The sequence below is a fragment of the Diadema antillarum genome, unplaced genomic scaffold (assembly GCF_040938485.1).
Source record: "Diadema antillarum isolate AM-2024a unplaced genomic scaffold, OU_Dant_1.0 seq00000423_RagTag, whole genome shotgun sequence".
Lineage (NCBI taxonomy): Eukaryota > Metazoa > Echinodermata > Echinoidea > Diadematoida > Diadematidae > Diadema > Diadema antillarum.
The window spans coordinates 384,823-408,017 of NW_027271406.1; the positions used below are offsets into that span (position 1 = coordinate 384,823).

The following is a 23,195-nucleotide window of genomic DNA, read 5'->3' on the forward strand; positions in this document are numbered from 1 at the left end:
CACTTATGAAAACAAACGCATCAGGTGTTTTCATTTTGTTTGAGAGAATGAGGTTGGGGCTGGGAAGAAATCCAAAGTAAGCAAAATGTCTTAGTTGTCACATTCATTTATAAAAGTTAAGCTATAATGCATTGCCTAATCATAGATATGAGCTACAGAATGGGGCATGGGTTGAAAAGAAGCCCAAGGTACTGTATACCCAACATATTTTGCACGGTTTTTATTTTTGTTTATGACGGAAGACGGAAGTCAGCCAATATTCACTAATTTAACAACATGTGAAAATATTAACTTTGATCTTGACATGAATTGTGACATTGCATGCATAGGCCTACATTTCTCTGCTCATTATTGTACTTGATCGTAAATTTAACCACTCGCAAAATTGTTGGGAAGTCCTGATTCGCAAAAAATTAGACTTGCTATTACATGGTGTATACAGTAAGCAAAATCTCTCTCTCTCTCTCTCTCTCACTCACTCTCTGTTACAGCATTTTTTAATGAAAGTAAGATACAATGGACTTTTCTTTTTTAACATTCATTGTTCCATATTCAACATTTCACATAATTTTACATTTCATTAAATTTCACGAGAGAATTAAGTACAACAGAAAATAGTAAATTTGAGATGAAAATACAGAAAATAGATAAGCACATATGAGTAACATGTAATGTGAAGAACCTACTAAAAAGCAGAAGCTTGTAGAATGCACAGTCCACTACCACCACTGTATTAAAATCAGATGCAAATACAATGTATGCAAGGATAGTGCTGTGAACACAGATAAGATAAAAATCCTTACTTTCCAGTGCATCTAAAGTGCATTTAAAGTGTGCAGTGGATAGCAATACCATAAAACAGCATGCAGATAGCTGTAGTGGCAACCAATATAGACATACTACCTTGGCGGGATATTCTCCATGGAAATTTCCGGCAGAGAGAATCTCCCCTTGATCTGGAAACACCATCTACGAAGCAACAAGAATCAAGGGTAAAAACCTTGCACACGTGAAAGTAATTCACTCCTAGAGTCCTACTTAAAATTGCTAGGCTACCTCATATTGTTTTTTCACAATTTCAACTTCCTGCCACTAGACCAGCCTTCCTCTCTATATTTTCTCCTAGTGCCAATAGTCAATATGACTCCGTCAGTCTAACTACAAAAACAAAGAAAACACCTGGTATTTTACACTATTGCTTCATGGCAGAAGGTCGAAAAGAGCTCTTTGAATGGCTTACTGAAGTGATGAATTCCAAACACAGGTGCAGCTCATTGTTTTGTAAAGATTACATTGTTGGGGGGTTGCCAAAGAATAAGCACAGAAAACCCCAAACTTTGGAATAGGGAAATTAATTCACACAAAAGTTTGCTTCAGAAGACTTCTTCACAGCTGTGCAAAAGTTCGATGCACCATTCATCTTATGGTAGGCCCCACTTATATTCATTGCTGATGGGATTGCTTGAGCAATCAGCATTAGATATTAAATACACAATCATTTTAATTTAAGGAATATGCATGCTTTACCTATCTTTGCCTAATAGCATTATCATTTTCTAAATAATCCCAAATAACACAGAACTCATTATAGCGTGCTCAAGGTTTTCACTCAAAATGAAAGGATACAGGGTTATCCGTCGCACTGTTCATCTCAGTGCACAAGATGCCATGGACAAAGTCAATCGTATCCAACACAACTCCATGGACCTACATGTGACAAAAGAATCATTGAAGAATAAAATTCAGAGACAATGAAATTGAAATTCTAGCACGGCATACAAGCGTGAAAATGATGTCAGACTGTGAACCATAACTACTAGCATAAGTCATGATTCACAAACACCACAGGCACTGGAAAGCTGTTTCAACGAGTGCATGTACATAATAGTCCTGGAATGTCTGAGAGTGAAAATGAGTAAGAGTCTCAGAGTTTAACTCACGAAATCATATGTTAATCTCTGAAACCAGTCAAAGTTTTAGTCATAAGATCTTAGTAAAAAAATTTAGCCTACAACAAAGAAGAGATTTCAGGTCCCTGTCTGCTATGACTAAAATGTTTTAACTAATACAACACCAGTAATAAACATTGCTGTTACAGTATACAGAAAAAATAATGGCTAAAAAAATAACCAAGCCTGCAGTCAAGCTAATCTGAATTCAAACAAGGAAAAGTAGAAATTACACGGTGCGTAACATATGTCCCCGCCGGAAGTAGCATTTTGTAACAAAATGTGCAATATAGGTAAAAAATCAAGGTCAAAGGTCAAAGAAGTCAAAGGTCAAAATTCTGTGTAGAAATTTTGAAGCCCTCACCTAGTGCCATCACATAAAGCAAATGGAATCGAAATTGGGTTAGAAATGGGGAAGGAGTAGCATTTTGTAGCCAATGTACAATATAGGTCAAAAATCAAGGTCAAAGGTCAAAGAAGACAAAGGTCAAAATTCTGTGTAGAAGTTTTGAAGCCCTCACCTAGTGCTATCACATAAAGCAAACGGAATCGAAATCGGGTTAGAAATGGCGAAGGAGTAGCATTCTGTAGCAAAATGCACAATATAGGTCAAAAATCAAGGTCAAAGGTCAAAGAAGTCAAAGGTCAAAATTCTGTGTAGAAGTTTTGAAGCCCTCAACTAGTGCCATCATATAAAGCAAACGGAATCGAAATCGGGTTAAAAATGGCGAAGGAGTAGCATTTCGTAGCAAAATGTACAATATAGGTCAAAAATCAAGGTCAAAGGTCAAAGAAGTCAAAGGTCAAAATTCTGTGTAGAAGTTTTGAAGCCCTCACCTAGTGCCATCACATAAAGCAAACGGAATCGAAATCGGGTTAGAAATGGCGAAGGAGTAGCATTTTGTAGCAAAATGTACAATATAGGTCAAAAAATCAAGGTCAAAGGTCAAAGAAGTCAAAGGTCAAAATTCTGTGTAGAAGTTTTGAAGCCCTCACCTAGTGCCATCACATAAAGCAAACGGAATCGAAATCGGGTTAGAAATGGCGAAGGAGTAGCATTTTGTAGCAAAATGTACAATATAGGTCAAAGGTCAAGGTCAAAGGTCACGACTGAAATTCTGTGTAGAAGTTTCAAAGCTCCCATGTAGTGCTATCATATAAAGCAAACAGAATCAAAATTGGCTCATAAATGACAGAGAAGTAGCAAATTGAAGATTTTGATCACACACGGACGCACACACGGACACACGGACACACGGACGGACGGACGGACACACGGACGGACGGACACACGGACACACACACGTACGGAGCCCGTTTCATAGTCCCCTGCTCGAACTCGTTCGGCGGGGACAAAAAGCTACTGTGGAAATGAGTGGTTGGCTAGTTATGAAGCATTATCAGCAACAAATGTCACAATCCACCTATCGGTAAAGAAGAATGACCAGGGGAAAAGGTGCAAGGATTGATTTTTGCAGCTCAGACAACATTCATATCTCACCTGTGGGCAGCACCTGAGCGTGTAGGCGTCCTGCACGCGGTCACAGAAGCGATGGCTGACTGAGATTTCAGAAGGATGGATCTCAGAGTGGAGCAGCGACTTGAAACGCCTGGCCACGTTGCCTTGACCCTTGTGGGGCCTGGTGCGATGAATACCTGGAATATAGACGGAAAAGACACTCTATTCAATCATGAATTTTCAACAACCATTAAACTAAAGAAATATAGCATGCTGTTGAAAGGCATACAATACTTGCCATAATTCTTGACAGAGTTACAAACATACTCAATTATTCTGAGAGCGGATTCTCAAGAGGCGAGATAAAAAGTTATAGCTTGAAAAGAAACACAGCAAAGATAATTTTGTTTGATATATCAAAATAACATGATAGCTGAATTATCTTCTGATTGTTTATCTTATCATATATGCAAAAGAGATATTGCAACTGATTGACAAATTGCCCTACATCGACATTATTTATGTCGATGTAGGGCAATTTGTCAATCAGTTGCAATGAAAACATCTGGACGGAAGAATTTCATGAATTTGAATGAAAGAAATACTGTGCTCAATTCATGTAATTAAATGACGCAAATGTCTGTGAGATATGCTTATGTTCGAAAGGGCTGATGTGTACATAAGACAATTTTTACCTGCTACATCTAATGAGAAACTATGATACTTTGAAGACATGTTAGTACAATTTCATGAAATGTGTAAAGCCAAGGAGATTTCTTACAGCTGTCAAAAGCTGTTGTCGTCCCTTTCAGCACTTCCAGGGTGAGGGCGGCAACAACGTCTGCCTGGCGAGCGATTAGATACGCTCTCTCCACAGCTACAAGTACAGGTAAGAATTGAAAAAGGGAAGAAATAATTAATTTTCCAGAATGGATATGTGGATTGCATGTGTCTAGAGTTTGATGGTGGTGATCATGCTATCTGTTCAATCCTATAAGACTCAGATTATATCTGTCTGTCATTATATCTTAACAAGGAAAAGTAGAAATTACGCGGTGCGTAATATATGTCCCCGCCGGAAGTAGCATTTAGTAGCAAAATGTACAATATAGGTAAAAAGATCAAGGTCAAAGGTCAAAGAAGTCAAAGGTCAAAATTCTATGTAGAAGTTTTGAAGCCCTCACCTAGTGCCATCACATAAAGAAAACGGAATCGAAATCGGGTTAGAAATGGCGAAGGAGTAGCATTTTGTAGCCAATGTACAATATAGGTCAAAAATCAAGGTCAGAGGTCAAAGAAGTCAAAGGTCAAAATTCTGTGTAGAAGTTTTGAAGCCCTCACCTAGTGCCATCACTTAAAGCAAACGGAATTGAAATCGGGTTACAAATGGCGAAGGAGTAGCATTTTGTAGCAAAATGTACAATATAGGTCAAAAATCAAGGTCAAAGGTCAAAGAAGTCAAAGGTCAAAATTCTGTGTAGAAGTTTTGAAGCCCTCACCTAGTGCCATCACATAAAGCAAACGGAATCGAAATCGGGTTACAAATGGCGAAGGAGTAGCATTTTGTAGCAAAATGTACAATATAGGTCAAAAATCAAGGTCAAAGGTCAAAGAAGTCAAAGGTCAAAATTCTGTGTAGAAGTTTTGAAGCCCTCACCTAGTGCCATCACTTAAAGGCAGCCGATCGCCATCCCTAATGGTACGTAAACTCCGAACGACCGAAGTTTGTGCATGCAATTGCGCAATGCTACCACTGAGACAAGTGTGTGTGTGTGTGCGTGTGTGTGTAAGCATCATACACAAACATTGTCACCGCGAGCTACGGTGATTGGAGGAGAGAGGCCAGAAGACGCTGCGGCGTGTGTGTGTGTGTGTGTGTGTGTGTGCGTGTACGCATCATACACAAATATTGTCACCGCGAGCTGCGGTGATTGGAGGAGAGAGGCCAGAAGATGCGTGGCTCTTTCGGCCTCTCTTCATGTGCATGCGCACTGAGAGTGTGCGTCCATTCGGAAGCTCTCGTGGCTCGCTTTGACCGCCATTTTGGGTTAGGAGATAAGCACAGGGAGCCCTCTTGTAGCCTACCGTACTTTCGCTGACCCATTGAGCCATCGCTATTCTCATTCGGGGGTCACTACATTTGATACAGAATGGGGGAGGCAGCGTGTTGCGTTCGTCTCCGTGCCGCACAAACCACTCGCCACGACTGAGTGTCTTTAAAGCAAACGGAATTGAAATCGGGTTACAAATGGCGAAGGAGTAGCATTTTGTAGCAAAATGTACAAGATAGGTCAAAAATCAAGGTCAAAGGTCAAAGAAGTCAAAGGTCAAAATTCTGTGTAGAAGTTTTGAAGCCCTCACCTAGTGCCATCACATAAAGCAAACGGAATCGAAATCGGGTTACAAATGGCGAAGGAGTAGCATTTTGTAGGCAATGTACAATATAGGTCAAAAATCAAGGTCAAAGGTCAAAGAAGTCAAAGGTCAAAATTCTGTGTAGAGGTTTTGAAGCCCTCACCTAGTGCCATCATATAAAGCAAACGGAATCACAATCGGGTTAGAAATGGCGAAGGAGTAGCATTTTGAAGCAAAATGTACAATATAGGTCAAAGGTCAAGGTCAAAGGTCACAACTGAAATTCTGTTTAGAAGTTTCAAAGCTCCCATGCAGTGCTATCATATAAAGCAAACAGAATCAAAATCGGGTTAGAAATGGCGAAGGAGTAGCATTTTGAACATTTTGATCACACACGGACGCACGGACGGACAGACGGACACACGGACACACGGACACACGGACACACGGACACACGGACACACAGACACACACACGTACGGAGCCCGTTTCATAGTCCCCTGCTCGAACTCGTTCGGCGGGGACAATTAGTGGAATACATAATTATAGTAAATAGGTAGAGTGAAATTTGCCTTGTGATTGGTTGGATATATAGTATCACTCGATTGTGCAAAAATTCCGGTATAGTGGCACGACTGTGTCACTATACCGAACGCGTACGGTGCATGCCTACGCTTTATGTACGCAGAGATTCGCGCAGGGAGGGACGTAGTAGGACAAGGCCAAGCATTGCAACGTATGCGCGTGTAGAGCACTGGACGCAGAATGTAGGAGTTTATACGCGAGTCTGCTCTGTGATGAACAAAACGCATACGTGGCTGTACTAGCGTCGCGCGCTGTGTACGTAAATTATACAGTACAGTTGGTTGTGGTTGACTCTGCATGCCAGAAATCAGTGCCGGTACACGGTGAGTCTATTAAAAGTTGGATCTAGGGCCTAAACCTACGGAAAATACATTTAGATCGAGGGACCTATTACTATAACAATTAGTGCATGTTCCAAGATGCATTAGTACTGGACTATAGAACTCCTTATACTAAATTATTCCTTGTGCAATTCTATTCACCTTGGCCTGCGGCCTCGGTGAAACAAAACAGCACTCGGGATAATTTAGTATTTGTCGTTCTCTAATCCAGTATAGTGCATCATAGAGCATGCACTATTTGTATAATAGCCTCTTTGCCAGCACCATTACACCACTGAGTAGAATGAAATATAAATGACCACTGAGTAATAGCTTTACAATACTTACTTCAAGCCCAGCCTTATTGTAAATGCAGCTGGTTCGCACCCTATGATATGCTTTTCTCATTCTTTAAGACATGCACACATTTCAGCATGTGCAGTCAGCAAAAAAAAAAAAATGAAAATTCCATAAACGGTGCCAAAGCACAACCATTCAAGCTGATGACCAAAAATGAAAGTTACACTCTGATAAAGACAGTAACGTATTATGTTTATCTATAATTGATTTATTCACTCAAGGGTAACAAAATACTAATTTACATATAGTTTTAGAAATTGCAAATATTCTTGTGATTTAAGTATTGTCACCCCTGAATTTGTCATAACTAACAAGTTCCTGTTGTTATATCATATGAGCATTTACTTGATTGAGCAATCCTATGAAATGGACAGGAAGGATAAGTCTTGTATAATTTACTCCCTGAAGACAATGCAGATAAAGTATGTAGAGGTAATCAGGAAAAAAAAATGTGGAGGGAACAACACAGATAGGTATGTGATCAACATGACCATAAACTTGACAGCAACATTCATAAAGACTATTAACAACATAAAGAGTTGGATCCTTATCACTTAGCTGAAAACAAATATATTTTGTGTAGGTGTGTCTGTGGGAGTGCAGTGAGTGTATGAACAGCTGTAAATAAAGGAATAAATGTTTGAAAAAGAAAAAACGAAATGCACGCAAAAGGAATTAAATGGAGAATGAATATGGCGAAAGGCCAAATCAAACAAACTGTTAAAAAGACGCATGAACAAAACAAGCACACAGACTTGACTAAATACCTTCTGCGCCAAGGGCAGTAATCATTTGAGTTCCATTGATAAGAGCAAGACCCTGTATGCAGAGCAATCAAAAGAGCAGAAGACAAATTAACAAAAAATGTCAAAACAACAGCACGAAAGCTCAGTACTCAAAACCGCAGCATCCTTTAACATCATTGCAGATTTACAAACACAGGCACATTCTGCGCTGTTCTTGGTTACAAATGAAAGTTTGTCATGCAAGCTATACACACATTTACATCTGCTGGCATATAAACTCCACTTACCGAAAAAAATCATAACTATCTTCACATGCTCAGTCACATAGTGAAATCCTGACCACTTTTGTGAGCATTAGCATTTGAGCTGGATTTAGTCAAACCACTTGATAAATCTTCAAAAAAAAAAAACCTTTACAATTTTTAGTCAAACAACAATCTTGGGTGGCAAAACAGGACTTCAAAGAAACAACATTTTAATGCATGTCACAATATCTTATCAAAAATATCATTTGTCTTTTGATATTACACAATGTTTAAAGAAATGACTTTTAAAGATATGCATGGATATTGTAGTAACATTCCGTTAGCCATATTCGGATCTACATGTATTACTTACTTCCTTTGGCCCAAGTTCTATTGGGGTCAGCCCATGCGCTTTCAGAACCTGCATGTAATTCAAAATTCAAAATAATATACTGTATTAATTCTTTAAAAGAATACAGCAGGTCGGCCTACAGTTATAAATGACAAATTCCTGGATAGTTAAATGCCTATCATATATGGCAGTTAAAGTGCCATGTCGTGGCATGGGCAATGTACTGTCATGACATCATGATGAGAAATATGTTACATGTTCATTTTGCTGTAAAGAACGAACATTGGTAGATCCAGGAAAGGTCTACAAGAAAAATGACAGCCCTGAAATGAAATAACTAGTCTCTCATATAGTTGCATGTGCAAGCCTATGTGAATAGATCAGATACTATCATCAATAGTTTGAAATACTATTAGTGCACATTATGATGTTTGTAGGCTAAACAGAAAACACATCAGCTAAGAGTAGAAATTTCCCGCCAAAAATAAGCCATTCAAGGAAATAAAGGAGTATTAGAGGAGAATAGTTGCTCACTTCAATGAGTGCTTTTATAACCTCAAGTTCAAGTCATATGGTTCATTCTGTATTATGTCTTTATAGGTGAAGTTTCAATGCTGCACATCCTGTGAATGGAACCCCTACGGCTATTCCTCTGAACACAACTATTGATGTCATTGAATAATCTATTCTGCCCATTCAACCATAACAATGCTGATCAAGGTGAGCAATGTGCGCTTGCTAACATGCTCTATATGGCGGGAATAAATACTCAGGAACAAAGGATGCCCTTGGTTTGTATACCATACCCCGCACTTCATATTCATCATGAACGTCTGCTAAAAGAGTGTGCAGAAAGCATGGGACCATATATCTACTGCTTTGTGACCCACTTTTTTATCTGGTGGTTTCCACAGAACTTGGAAGAAAACTTATCTGATGTATCTGATGGTTCCCCACAGAGTCCAATACACATTTTACTGTGATGCACTCACAGGATGCACATGTGCACAGACAGTTATGAAAAGAAAACCGTATGTAAAGAAAAAAAAAATACTAAAATCCAGCATGACCAACATTAGTTGTCCACAACAGCAAAAACAATGATCCACCGGCCATGAATGGACTGGTACAAAAGAAAAGTTTGGTGAAAGAACTTACAAACTGAGATGCTGAGAATGTCAATGAGATAAGAGTAGACTAAATATTCAAGCATTACTAAACCTGTATGGGTACACTTGTGTATAAAAGAATTATAAAATGGGTTCAAGAATGTAGCCAATTGGAAGTGCTGAAATGAGTCACGTGTGCGTGCATTAATATCTTCAGGTATGCACTAAGAAGAGTCTCTCTTCCACCTCCCTGGCCTGACATACGTCACAATGTTTTACACTAGCAGTGCGCACTCAATCAGTTGTTACAAGTGCGTCACGCGCTACTATACGCGCTGTCAATCCTGTAAACAACTTCTAGTTCGGGCCGCGGGCTGCCACAACAGCCGGCGGCCTTTCTTGTGCATAACAGTACGTGGCATACGTATACTCTTATACGTACGTACAGTACTTATGTGCGGGATTTCCGAGTGCGACGTGCGTAAATGTTTGGGACGAACATCTTCGGACATCTTGACTTTTGAGCGAGTGCTACACGTAGCTGACTGGTATTGACCCACAAAGGTACGTGAATAATGCTGTTTGTTTTCGACCCATTTTATAAAACAAATGATGCACAGGATTATTTCGTGGCGTTAGTGAAGGTGCGGCGTGCTCGAGAGTATTGACAATGGTGCGACATGCACGAGGCGCAACACACTCTATCCTGTGCATCATTTGTATAGCAACACATAATAGGAATGGGCTGGCACCATGACCAATTAGGTGACTGAAACAAAGTTTCAATATACAAACCTAACAAAGTGACAAAATACAGTATCAGTACAACTCTGGATGACCCAGAAACTTTCCAGCAATGGACTAGAAACTGAAGGAGTCACTAAATAGGATAGCATTTTCTTTTTGAATGAGAATATAGACAGCAAAAAGGTACAATGGAATGGCATTTGATAGCAAAATACACCATGCTTCAATATCTGAATTACAAAAAGTATCAAGGACTAGTTCACACAAATAAATGTGTGGATTTAGTGAAAGCAGCAATAACTTTTGTGAGTTATGAATCTGTACAGATTCAGTGCCACCATGGCAAAATGAGAAGACTACTACAGTTTGTGATGTCACATACATGAAGAACAATATAAAGAAATCATAATGAGAATTCCACAAATTTCTTTTTTTTTTAAAATGAAAAGTACAAGTACACATTCACTGGACTTTTACAGACACATATTAAAAGTAATATTTCCCCTGCTTGCTGAAAGAGGCAAGTCAAGTGCTCTTTTAGAATGCTAGAAAAGTAAGAACATGTTGCATTTTCTTTATATTTTCCTTATATTGTTCTTGAGTATGTGACACAGAGACCCAAAGTGGTCTTCTCATCCAGCGATGGCTGCACAAAAACATAAAGAATCCATAACTTTTGAATGGATTGTCTGATTTTCCTCAAAAATGTGTTCTACTGACATCGCTGCATTCACTTAATCCACATACATTTGGGTGAACTTGTCCTTTCTCTCACATCTTTGGCCTCAGCATAACCACTCTTAGGACTCCACATTTTGCCTTCTCCCATGAGACCGAGGGCGAGGTGAGATAGAGGCGCCAAGTCTCCGCTAGCGCCAACAGTTCCCTTGCAGGGGATGACAGACAGACAAGAAGCTGGGGTAGGAAAAAACAAAACAAAAACAGAGTCAACACTTGTAACACTTGATCCCTGATCTGATTTGATTATAGGGTTGATAATTTAACAACCACAAATAGATTGGAATATATAAGGAATATATCAGGAATATATCAGGAACATATCAAGAGTTTCAAGATGCCACATGCAGCTAAGAAATCTTAAAGTTTAATCTTGAAGGGCTCTCACCATTGAAGGCGTCGATCATTTGCCCCAGAACTCGTACAGAGATGCCGCTGTGACCCTTGGCGAGGACATTAATGCGGAGGGCCAGGAGCTTTCGGGTGTGCTCGGGGGAGAGGGGCTGACCCACACCGACACAGTGGGAACGGATGAGATTCTCCTGCAGCTCTCTGGAGGAGGACAGACCAATCAGTGGAGGGAAATGAGGGGTCAAAGGTCAGAGGTAATCAAAGGTCATAATTGGTAAAGGTTATGAAAGAATGATGGCTCATGTAGCAGCACAGCAAAATCACAATATAAACTATAATAGAAATGTATCATTTTCATTCTGATGCAACATTTTGATGCTATTTTGACAGCAAATGCACATCATTAGATGAAAAATGGCCAGTGGGACAAGGGAAGGGGGTGGTCTCACAACAAAAGGCCCTGGACTTATCACCCACCCTCTAGATTTAAAAAAAAAGTTGCACATACTTGAGTACTGTTAGCACAAAGGTGAGCTCTACTAATCACAACATATGCAGCACAGTTATAATATGCATAACCTATGAGTCCTTAATTTTGCATGCATCTTTACTTACAACAATGTATTTGAGCAAGAAGTTGAGTATAGAATCCATTCATTCAAATCTCGTTTTCAGCTGTCACATTCTGGCACATAATGAAATCTTGGAAAGCTTAGCACAGATCGCTTTCAATGATCAAACATTTTTTGCAAGATTATTCCCAGAAAATTTGAATAACTGCAGTAAAACTGTACAGATAGACCTTCAGATCTGTAATGTTATGCTGTATCTTGGGACCAGGAGTAATCAAGTGCAGTAAGCAGGGGCGGATCCAGGGAGGACCGCAACCGGCGCACGCCCCCCCTTTTATTTTTTTGTTTAAACAAAAGAAATAAAAAGAAAAAATGGGGGGAGGGGTGCGTGCGCCCCCCCCCCTTAATTTTGTAAACGCGCCCCCCTCTTTACGGAATTTCTGGATCCGCCCCTGATAAGTGAGAAACAAAAACAATATGAAATTACTTTCTAAGTCATTAAGGTTTGTTTTTTTTTTTACTTTTTGTTTTGTTTCACTTTTTTTAAATAAAAAAAAGGTTTATTATTACATAAAAGTTATTTCATCTTACTTCTAAAGTACTCACATTATATGTTTTCTTTCAAAGGGATGGTAAAGTTTGGTTTAGATTGGGGGCTGCAGGTTTCCAGCATTTGCGTATGTGTGTGTGTTTGTGAGATAATGAGAAACCTCTTAAGATATATAAAAGAGTCTTAGAGGAATTCACAGTTTATTTGATGAAAATTGGTCTTCAAATATCTGACATACTTAGAAGAGCAATCTTAATGAAATACTGCAGGGCACGACTTTTATTAGGATATCTTTGTTTTACTTTGTTTTTGGATGTTTCAGTCATTTCAAAACTAATTTTCATCAAATAAACTTTCAATTCCCCTAGAGTTACTTATGCTCTTTAACATTTCAAAGAGTGGTTTCAAGTATCTTGAAGGGTAAAAGCTGCATCCTCATCTCGACCATTTCTATACTTTAAGAGAAATTTTGTATTTACCGAATTCCATCTGTTTTTGTTTCACTATTTTCTTTTGTTTTTTGTTCTGAAACAATTTTTCTTTGCATGAGCATTGAAGACAAAAGTTGGTGCTAGAAAGTAAATGATCAATCACTTCTTGTATTTATGTGTGAAAACACACACACATACACACAAACACACACACACACACACACACAGCATGTTGCTGTCCACATACAACTTTTAATGTTGCAGTGTTACTGAGCATTGGGTAATGTAGAGTTTCCAGACAGTGAGTCCACAAAAGGCCCAACAGACACAGGTGCCTGCAAACAAGTGCAAGGCCGCACAGTTTGACAATGAAACTGCATTATCAGCAAATTACACACTGAACTGCACCATAGAGCAGAGCACGCTTGGACCTCACATAAGGAGGGGGTGCTCAAAACATAACACATACACACACACAAAAAAAAAGATAGTGAAATAATTCTGCACAGGCATGGCCTCGGTGGCCCAAGTCAAGTGCATATTTGCTTTTTCACTTCACGAATGCTTTGGTGCAAACCAGTTTAGACCAGTTCTCCATGAGGTTTTGTCACAGGAAGCATTTTATTTACGGAAACTTATTTTTTCACAATCATTTCCTTACTCTAAGGCTACATCCTGCTACAAATGATCCTCTTAATCATTTCAGCTTTATGCAAAAAAGGTCTATAAACACTAATCTCCCTATTACTCTTCTTCTAGCATAAATTTTACATGACTGAAATAAAAAGCAATATCTTACAACTTGTATGTTCATTCTGGTCTTAATTTCATATCATCACTGCATATTTCTCAAGCAAAACAAAAGTATTATCTCTAGCATTGGTATGAAAAGTATACACTGTATCTCTAATTGTATGGAATATATTAAAAAAACAGTGAAATTATCTACAACAAAACTCCCATCACATGTCCTATTAAAACATAATATGACACTGATTTTTGTACAGCTTCAATATGTTTTATGTGAGAATCTAGCATCTGATATAATTTAAGGTGATTCATTACCTCAAGAATCAGATCTACGCGGGTCCACCAACCCAAAGTATATGTACTACAGACTGTACATATCAAAGCATACTGTCAATGGGACTGATAGGTTTTAAACCTTGACAAACTACGATGTAATTTCCATCTTACATAATAGTTGCTTTTAAGCTTTAAAGCTTCAGTTCACTGATAGTGACCTTGAGTCAAACGAGAAACAAACACACGCCCACTTGGACTATTCACTAAATTCATGACTCGTGCAGTCATGCAGTATAACAAACAAATGTTTTCATAAAGAATCAATTTCTACCTGCACTGTTCCCCTAAAAACTGGTAATTTTAATATGCATACATCATCTGAATTTTGTAAGTCCAAAAAATATTATTTTTCTTTCAGCTTGAACATGTGATAGACTGACTTCAAAATGCTTTTCTTAGTTTCATTAAAAGAGTCTAAATGTTTGCGAGACTTACCGTAATTTCTCTGGAGCAATCACCACCCTGGCAAATTTGCCAAATCCTGTGTTTATTCCATAGACAACTGAAATGGGAAATAACATGTATTGTATGGCAAACTTAAGAAAGCAATCAAGTACAAAGTGGATATTTTGCAAGTATTTTATTGCAATTGTTGAATGCTAGAGACTTGTGTATCTATTTGTGGAGAGTGTTGGTGAATAACTGTGTGTGTGTGTGTTGTGATGATGCAGACCTATTGGTGTGTCTATGCATAACAATGTGTTAACAAATGAACATTTACACACAGTGACACTAGAAATACAATTGTGTGGCATTATGTAAAAGCAGGTATAAACTGTCCATCTCCAGTTATCCAGTCATGTTGGGACTAGTGGTGTTACTAGATAACAAAGCGAGGTATAAATCCAAGCATGATACTTTCAAGTAGATTGGGGTATACACAAGTCAACAACGATTTACTATTACTACAATGATTTACATGATATTTGAATTTTCCTATTACTTGTTAATATGAAATCAATAATTGGTAAAAAATACCCCTTTTCATGTGGATGGATCTCTTTTGAGTTTGCTGCCAAGGAATAATCAAATCTTTGAGGTGCACGTGTACCCCCTTCTCTCTCCAATCCACTTTCTCAAACCATCGGACAAGCCGCATAGGCCCTACTCTTCTTTCTACAACAATTTGGTTAGAATAGATATCATGATGATCTGTATTTATACCCCCCCCCCCTTTTCACTGCCTAGTATCTGCAATAGAATTGCTGTTTTGTAATTGGTTTTGGTTAAATTTCTCGCTGAAAAGAAACTGCATGTGGAAGATGAAGACAATCGTATGCCAGCCCACATCCAGAAAATAACTGAAGTTGGACTGCAGTTATATCCACAATTTGTGGTTGCAAATGCATATCTGATTTGGAAGTACAGTCAGCCTTGCTTAAGTCGAACTCACATAACTTGAAGGTCTTTTTAAGTTCTCTTCTCTTTATATTCTATCGATTTTAATCCCTCGTAAGTTGAATTTTCTCTTAGACGAAACTATTTCTTAAGTCCAAATAGATTTGACTTTACGCAAGGTTGACTGTACATACCAATCTATCAGGTAAATGAGTATGAAGATTGGATTTACCTTTATTCTCTTTCAGGATTTGACTGACGAGGTCACGCGCTTTGCTAACCTTCTCCCACGCAGCTGACGTAAGCTGAACAACAATTTTTTAAAAAGGAGAAAGATAACCTTTATTATCATGCTTCACACAACATCTACTCCCTCATATGATACATGTATGCACTCTTCACTCCTCACAGAGGAAAAGTTTATCTGACAATTTTGAGACTTTATGCTGTTTTACATCCATCAGCTTATCTGCCTACAGTTGTATACAACTCAGGGTATTCATCTGACTAGTCAATCAGAAAAAAAAGGTCCTCAGCTCATCTCTTCCGGGTTTCTTTGGCTGACAAGCCAAAAAAAAAGGGGGGGGGGCCTTCAGCGGAATTTTTTGTGCCACTTACATACTTCCAGTTAAAAAAATGTGGAGGGCCCAAAGTGATGACAACTTATGTATTCCTTTGTATGGTGCACAAAAAGTGGGGTGGGGGGAGCCCCCCCCCCCCCCCCCCCCCCCCCCCCCCGTTCCGCTGGCCATGCAAACCGCTCAGTGGGCTACAGGGAGTCACCTTCCCTACGTGCAGCTCATACTCTACGCCTGTTCATGCATAGCAAGCATGCAGTGTGTTTGACTGCGTAACATTATATCAACCACCGCTTAAGCAAGAGCACCACTTAAACAGGAGAAAAGCTTGTCCTCCTACCCCTCCCGATTAAGCAGTGAGCACTGTATTGGCGTCTGAGAAAAGAATAGGTAAGATTATATTCCACATACTAAGAATGTTGCAATAGGATTGGTCCAGAGCTGATCACGTGATGAAGCGTAGTTTTGCCCATCATATCACCTGAGAAGAAAAGTTTGTTACACTCTATGTTGATAGTCCCTTTTGTTTCGCTGATCTCCACACAGTCCACACAGTCCTAATGCAAGATGAGTATGCGCGAAATAAAAGTGCGTTGCACTGTGGACTATCATATGACCTAGGTCACTTGATAGTACACAGTGCAACGCACTTTCACTTCAGTGCCGCGCGGTGCGCGCAGGAAATTCATTGTTTTGTCATCTACGCGCACAGGTAGTCTAAGCCCTAAGGATAACTAAAGACAGCTAAAACGGTTTCAGATGTGGAATAAAATGGGAATTTCTAGGACCCTAGATGTGGAATATAAAGCAAATAATCAACTTTTAGTTTCAGGCAATGAGACAAACTATCACTTCCTCGGCGATCTGAATGTGTACGCTATCTTTCCTCAGCTGCGCTTCGGAAAGATAGCTACATCCAGATCGCCTCGGAAGTGATAGTTTGTCCCATCACCTTCACCAACGTTGATTATTTGCTTACTAACCTCAATTTTGCGCTCTCCACGGCCAAGCTGAACAAGTTCCTCGGGAGAGAGACTGCATCCATCCAGGTAAATGATCTGCAGTAGCATTTTAAAAAATTGTATACAACTCTAGGATTTGTATCACACCAAAATGCAGGCACAAGATCTCAAATGTAGAGACCAATGGCTCTTGACTGCATGATAAACAAATGTTAGAGTGAGCCATTCATCAGGATTGTACTGCTGTAAGAGTCGGTCCTGAATGAATGATGGTGGAGCATCAAAGCAATGCTTTCACACACAATGGTAATGTAGAGGTTGGTTCCAAAAACATTTTTAAGCCCATCATCTGGTCCCGACTCATCAGCCACTGGAATATGATGTCATATACAGTATTATGTAGGTCATTGTTCTGAGTGTCGTATGAATGCAAACTTACACAAGTGATGTTCTAATGATCCCAACTCTTCTACATTTTTCTGAGAAACTCAAAAGATTCTCTTATCTGATGTCCCTCTATGCTGTTTTTAAAGTCAAAATATCCTCTTTTCTTGGTTATCAACCTCTATGACAGATCTAGTTTATGAATTTATGTAGCACTGCACTCTGCTACACAATGGAACTTCACTTCCATCAGATATCTAGATCTGATATGAATGCTCTCTCATTGAATGGCATGCACAAATTCATCACTGTTCAATATCAAGTTTCCTCTGCATGATCACTGGCACAAACATTATGGTGTATTTATATAAAACTCAGGGTTGGGAAGAATTGACTAAAAGTAAAACACACTCCACACTATGATATTAAATTGAAAGTATATATGGAATGCTTCTAGTTATCTTTTTTCCAGCACTCTGTATTTGGCATTTCTATTCCTACCAGACATTCCCAAAACATTAGGCCCATATTTTCAGCCTCAGTTCATTAACCTCTGAACTTTGACCCTGAGGGAGTTTTCTCAAAGTCTATAATTAGTACATCAACATCTCATGTAGCACACCTGTTCAAGGCATCTAGAAAATCTACTGATGGATTTTCCTTAAATCATAACACAGTGGAGGCATTAAAAAAAAAAAATCAGGGTGGGGTGAATGGACAGAGGGACAGCCAACCAGAATTAATGACTCCAGCATTCTTCAAGACAGAGGCATAGAAAACAAATGGTTCACATTACCTACACTGCCAAAAGATTCTTGACAACATTATCTATATTTTTCCCTTTTGAATTACATATAACTGTAATACAGTATGTCCCCCCCCCAAAAAAAAAAAAAAAAACTAAAAAAAAAAAACATTTTTTCACATTGATAACACCCAATATGATTAAATTGTCTAGATGCTACTTCAGGGTCTTAAAATATAACATTTTAGCTCTATTTTGCTGAAAACCCCATTCGATTTGGTTAAGTGGTCACAGAAAAATGTGGATTGTTGTAAAGCATGTCATGATCGAGTCTGATTCTTCCAAGTTCAGCACTTCAATGATCTTGTGTGTGAATACAATAGACTGAACTTGGAGGGAAGAGATTCCTGACATGCTCTACAAAATTCCTCATTTCTATTTGACCACTGAAGCAAATCGAATGGGGTTTTCTGTAAGATGTGGGCAATGAGTTATAGTTTCATACCCTGAATTTGTATTTAGATTGATTACTATTTTTAAAGATGTCATTGCGGATGGTCCCATTGTAATTTTTTTTGGAGAAATACGGTACTTTTGAGCTACCATGAATTTCATGAATGGTGCACTCCTGTCCATATAACAAAGTCATCAGGAGCTGTGGTTCTCTTCCATTGATAATTTTTATTGACATCTTTCACAAGCACTTTCCTTTCAAAAATGTTGGCTCCTCGCAAAATTTGCAAAAGCTTCATGCATGCACAAACTTTATAGTAACTACTGTAATTCCCAACTGTATTAATTTCATGAAATTATTTCATGAAATTCAATTTGATTTTAAAAGAAAAACAACATGTCACATCTGTTCTGATATTGATGAGTCACAGGTTAATTCTGCTAAAGGAACAATGTCACTTTGACCTTGAAAATTTCACAGTGCTGAAGTTGCATGAGCAAAACAACAACATGACAAGCTGTTGTAGGCAGATTGCCAGCAAAAATGAATGGACAAAAACAACAACAGAGGACTACAAAATAAAATGTGACAAAGAACACTGAACTATGTAAGCACACTTCAATGTCATTTCTGGATCTAAACCAAGTTGAGTTGGTTTCGTTGGTGAAATGTATAATAGAAGCCTGTACATGAAAGTGTCATAGTGTGCATGAAGAGTATGGCCTCATGCTGTACCAGCTAGTATACCATGACGTTTGTTGGCTGGAATCTGTCACTACCCTCACCTGTTTCTGATGTAATCCATTACCGTATGATCTGGTGATGATACATGATGCATAGTTAAGGCCCTTTATGAAAGAGTCCACAGTCTTCACATTTTCACACCACCACACAAAAGTGTAGAAATTATACACATCATAATGAAAAACACAGCAAATTCTTGTTTGCAATTACTTTCATAGTTCATGAGTAAGATTTTTGTTTCATAGTGTGGGTGTGACAGGTCACTTACAATGTGTAATATTAAGTTTTTATACTTTCCAAAAAAATTTACTGTGAACTCAGGGCTAAATGGTATGTAGCTCTGTACTGAGCAATCATAAAATACCAATTATGTCATTATTTGAAATCATCTTCCGTCATTTACCCAAGCTTGTAAATAGTTAATGTCTTCATGCAATCCTGATATAAGATCATTCAGATGGTTTTAATCATTTCACCTTGGCCTTCAGAAATTACATTATTATTATTTTTTTAATTATTATTATTACCATTATCATTGTCATCATTATTTTTAAATTATTATTATTATTATTATTATCATTATTATTATAATCTATGTATGTACGTATGTGGGTCATTCCATGAAGTTGGGTACACAATGGGCAGTACTGTTCATCATGTTATGTATCTGTTTTCAGAGGTCCCAACAAAAGTTATTTTAATCTAATATCCACATTGTCTGATTAATGAGGAGTGATAGAATATATTATCAAAAGGGCATAGTTGAGACTTTATGAAAATCCCGTTTTTTGATGATTAAAAATGTTATTTTTTTGTAATTTTTGTGTTTCTTTTGTGACATCAAAACATTGTTTGTGTTGTTTGAATATTAAATAAATACAATTTACAGTAAAGAAAAATGAGTTGTGTATTTATTCACATTATTAACTCTCATAGTCGGCACTAATAGACAATTCCCCCATGAAGAGGTTTTTCTTGGAAAATTACCTCTTATGAGATCATGTTACTATCGTAACATTTCGTGTCCGCGAAATGGTAATGAGGATTAAATATTTGCGAGTGGAAAACTGCAGAAATACGAGAGAAACATGGCAAGAAATGTCTTATATATGTTTGTTGTCAATGGATCTTTAAAACTGTGAAAAGAAACAATCGCGTTTGACTGCTTTTGGAAAATACGGAGGAATAAGGTGCTTGTATATTTTCTTCGTGTCCGTGGAAAAAGTTACGATGGGAACAATTCTCCACGATCCATTCGGCAAATGACGTACGCTCACGAGTTGACGACACATTGCCCGGGTTTCCGGATGATGCGACTTGAATGTGACGAGTGCGATCGGCTTGCAGACGACCGGTTAGAACAGCTCAAGCCGCTTTTGTGTTTCGTGGGCAGCTGTTACGATGGAAACGACGTGTCGCTTTTGACAAGGTAGGCTAGCTATCTTTCTCATGTTCTGACATGATCGTATCGTACTTATATTACACTTTATGATCGATATTTCGTAGATTATACCCACAGTTAACGAAATTGTGTGGGCAGAGCCTCGAAGAATATTTCATTAAAAAAAAAACCACAATCGGCGCGAGTAAAGTAATTCGTAATGATATTGCATCTTTAGTCCCACTCGTGTCTTTTTATGTAAGTAAATACATGTAGTTGATTACACATGGAAGTCTGGTGGTAAACGACGACATCAGCGCCCTTTAGTAGTATCGAGTCTAGACTAGTATGACCAAGGAGGTACTACGCTTGCCTAGTACCTCCTTGGGGCTTGGTATGACCTCTTGCTGTAGTATAAGACTTCCTTATTGAGTTATCACCACATAAACCAAACGTAATTTATTGGTGAGATAGTTTGCTGAGAACAAGGTTCCACAAGGACAGGCGCATGCAGAAGAACGTCGCACGCTATTCTCGACGATATTTCCGTATGGGATGACCTCATCGAGAGTGTGACAACACGATGTCAATATGCAGGATTTATAGCACATTCTGAGCTAAATTTTAGGTCATTTAGAAAATAAAATATTTCACTAAGGAGGCTGACAATCGCTAGTTTACCGAAACTAGGGGCCCTCAACCATACAAGTTACTACTAATATGACACTAGTCTCTGTCTATCTTACAAACGGCAAAATTTGCACATGAAGTTTACTTCGCTAGTGTTTCTAAGTTTAAAAATGACCATTTAATCGCAGAGGGCACCCTTCAAAATACAATTCAAATAATGCCATTAATATACAACCCAATATAAATTTGAGGTACAGTGGAAACTCGATATAAAGATCAGTGTTCTACTGTTCTTTATAACAAGATTCCCCTGTATTAAAAAATGTAGTGTTCATATTTACCTAGAAGGTTGCCAGAATATATATTGTAATCTGCAAATCATATTTGAACTACATTTCAGTTTTAATGTTATTTTAATTTTAATGTTGTCTTTTCCCCCCTACAGCCCCCCCCCCCTCCTTCCAACTTATGATTACTTCAAGTTCAGGCTGGTTAAACACCGATAGACATGGCTAAGAAAAAGCCTTTCCATCTTCGGTTGCGATGTAGTATTGATTCGGAGGCCCGGAAGCCCTCAAAAAAACAGTCAACAGTAAAGTTAGTAAACAGTAATGAAGCTGCTTCCCGAACAACAAAGTGGCGACATAAGTTGAAGGCCAACAACCCACAAGAATACACAAAATTGTTGAAAAAAGCTGCGGAATATAACAAGTTACAGAGGATCGAAATGTCCCTAGCGGAGTCCACCTTAAAGAAGAGAAATATCTCCACTGAAGAGAAGGAAAAGTCTGAAAAGTTCCTAGAACAAAAGAAGCGGTGTAATGCGACTGCAGCTCTGCGAATGAGGAAAATGAGAGCAAAGAAAAAGGAGGAGCAACTACGGCTTCAATCAAACAAAATGAAACAAACACCTAGCACCAGAGCTCAAGACAAAAGGCAAAAAAGAAAAATTACAAGCACAGGCAAGAAAGAAGCGAGAGAGACGAGCAGCAATGTCAAAAGAAGAACATGAGCAATACAACGCAATGCGACGAGAGAAGTACAAGCAGAAAAAAGAAAAAGAAAAGCTTATGTGGATTGAATCGCAGAAGCTCAAGGCTCGAGAAGCAGAGCTAAAGAAAGAAGAGGAACGTTTGAAAGAAATTGCAGAGGCATTCGATCAGAAACATGCGGAGTTGGAAGTCACTCGCAAGAAACTCTCATCTGCAGGATGTGACGTGAGAAGTTCTTCGGCTAGAAGAAAAAGTTTGGAGAGAGTAAGGGCAGTTATGCCACAAGACCGAGAAAAGTGTGTTTCTACGATGATAGATCTATTTCAGAAGTCCTCTCCAAAAAAGCGTGCAGCACTGAAGAAGAGAGGAATGCACACTGGCCTTGAGGATGCCCATCATGAAGTCCAAAATCTCCTGACATCAAGCATTAGTGAGGAAATGGGCAGACTAAAGAGGAGCAAGAAGAAGAAAGACCTAGAAAAAAGAAGGAATATTGCTGCATCACTAAAGATCTTGAGCAAGTACCGACTTCAGAAAAAAGGATCGGCTCTCTTGCAGATGGGCCGCAAGATCATCTCCTCGGCAAGCAAGAAGAAGCAAATGCACGACAAGAGAAAGCTGTCCCCGGAGGTAGCAAGCGCAGTCATCTCGTTCTACGAAGAATCAGCCATCGACCTGCCTGATAAGAAAATGGTATCCATGAAGACCATGAAAAATATTCGATATCTTCAACAGTCAGTGGCGGCTTTGTTCTTGAAGTTCAAATCACAGAATCCAGACATGAAAGTAGGTGCAAAAACATTCTACAGCCTCCGGCCACATCATGTAAAGCTCCAAGGATCAATCAAATTCAGGGCATGTTTGTGCGAATACTGCACAAATATTGAGTTGAAGGCAACAGCAATTAATAATTTAGCACACAGTTACGGAATGAAGTCCTTCTTTGATGGCGTTCACTCAGTGAATCGCGTCACAATGTGTCCCAAGTCTGAAGGAGCGAAGACGTACATGCGACATTGCTCCGAGAGGAAA

The 23,195-nt window shown here is 38.7% G+C and overlaps 1 protein-coding gene across 1 annotated transcript in view; it reads right to left on the minus strand.

Moving 5' to 3' along the window:
- The window catches only part of LOC139732443 (histidine ammonia-lyase-like), a 52,607-nt gene that overhangs the window by 16,002 nt on the left and 13,410 nt on the right, over positions 1-23,195 (minus strand). The window contains exons 3-14 of the mRNA XM_071643301.1: positions 19,429-19,500; positions 16,855-16,929; positions 15,526-15,598; positions 14,391-14,457; positions 11,354-11,517; positions 11,003-11,142; positions 8,393-8,440; positions 7,796-7,847; positions 4,190-4,285; positions 3,451-3,605; positions 1,627-1,707; positions 904-969 (exon numbers count right to left, since the gene is read on the minus strand). Of these exons, the coding sequence (XP_071499402.1) occupies positions 904-969; positions 1,627-1,707; positions 3,451-3,605; positions 4,190-4,285; positions 7,796-7,847; positions 8,393-8,440; positions 11,003-11,142; positions 11,354-11,517; positions 14,391-14,457; positions 15,526-15,598; positions 16,855-16,929; positions 19,429-19,500 (1,089 nt within the window). The remainder of the gene's footprint in view (positions 1-903; positions 970-1,626; positions 1,708-3,450; positions 3,606-4,189; positions 4,286-7,795; positions 7,848-8,392; positions 8,441-11,002; positions 11,143-11,353; positions 11,518-14,390; positions 14,458-15,525; positions 15,599-16,854; positions 16,930-19,428; positions 19,501-23,195) is intronic.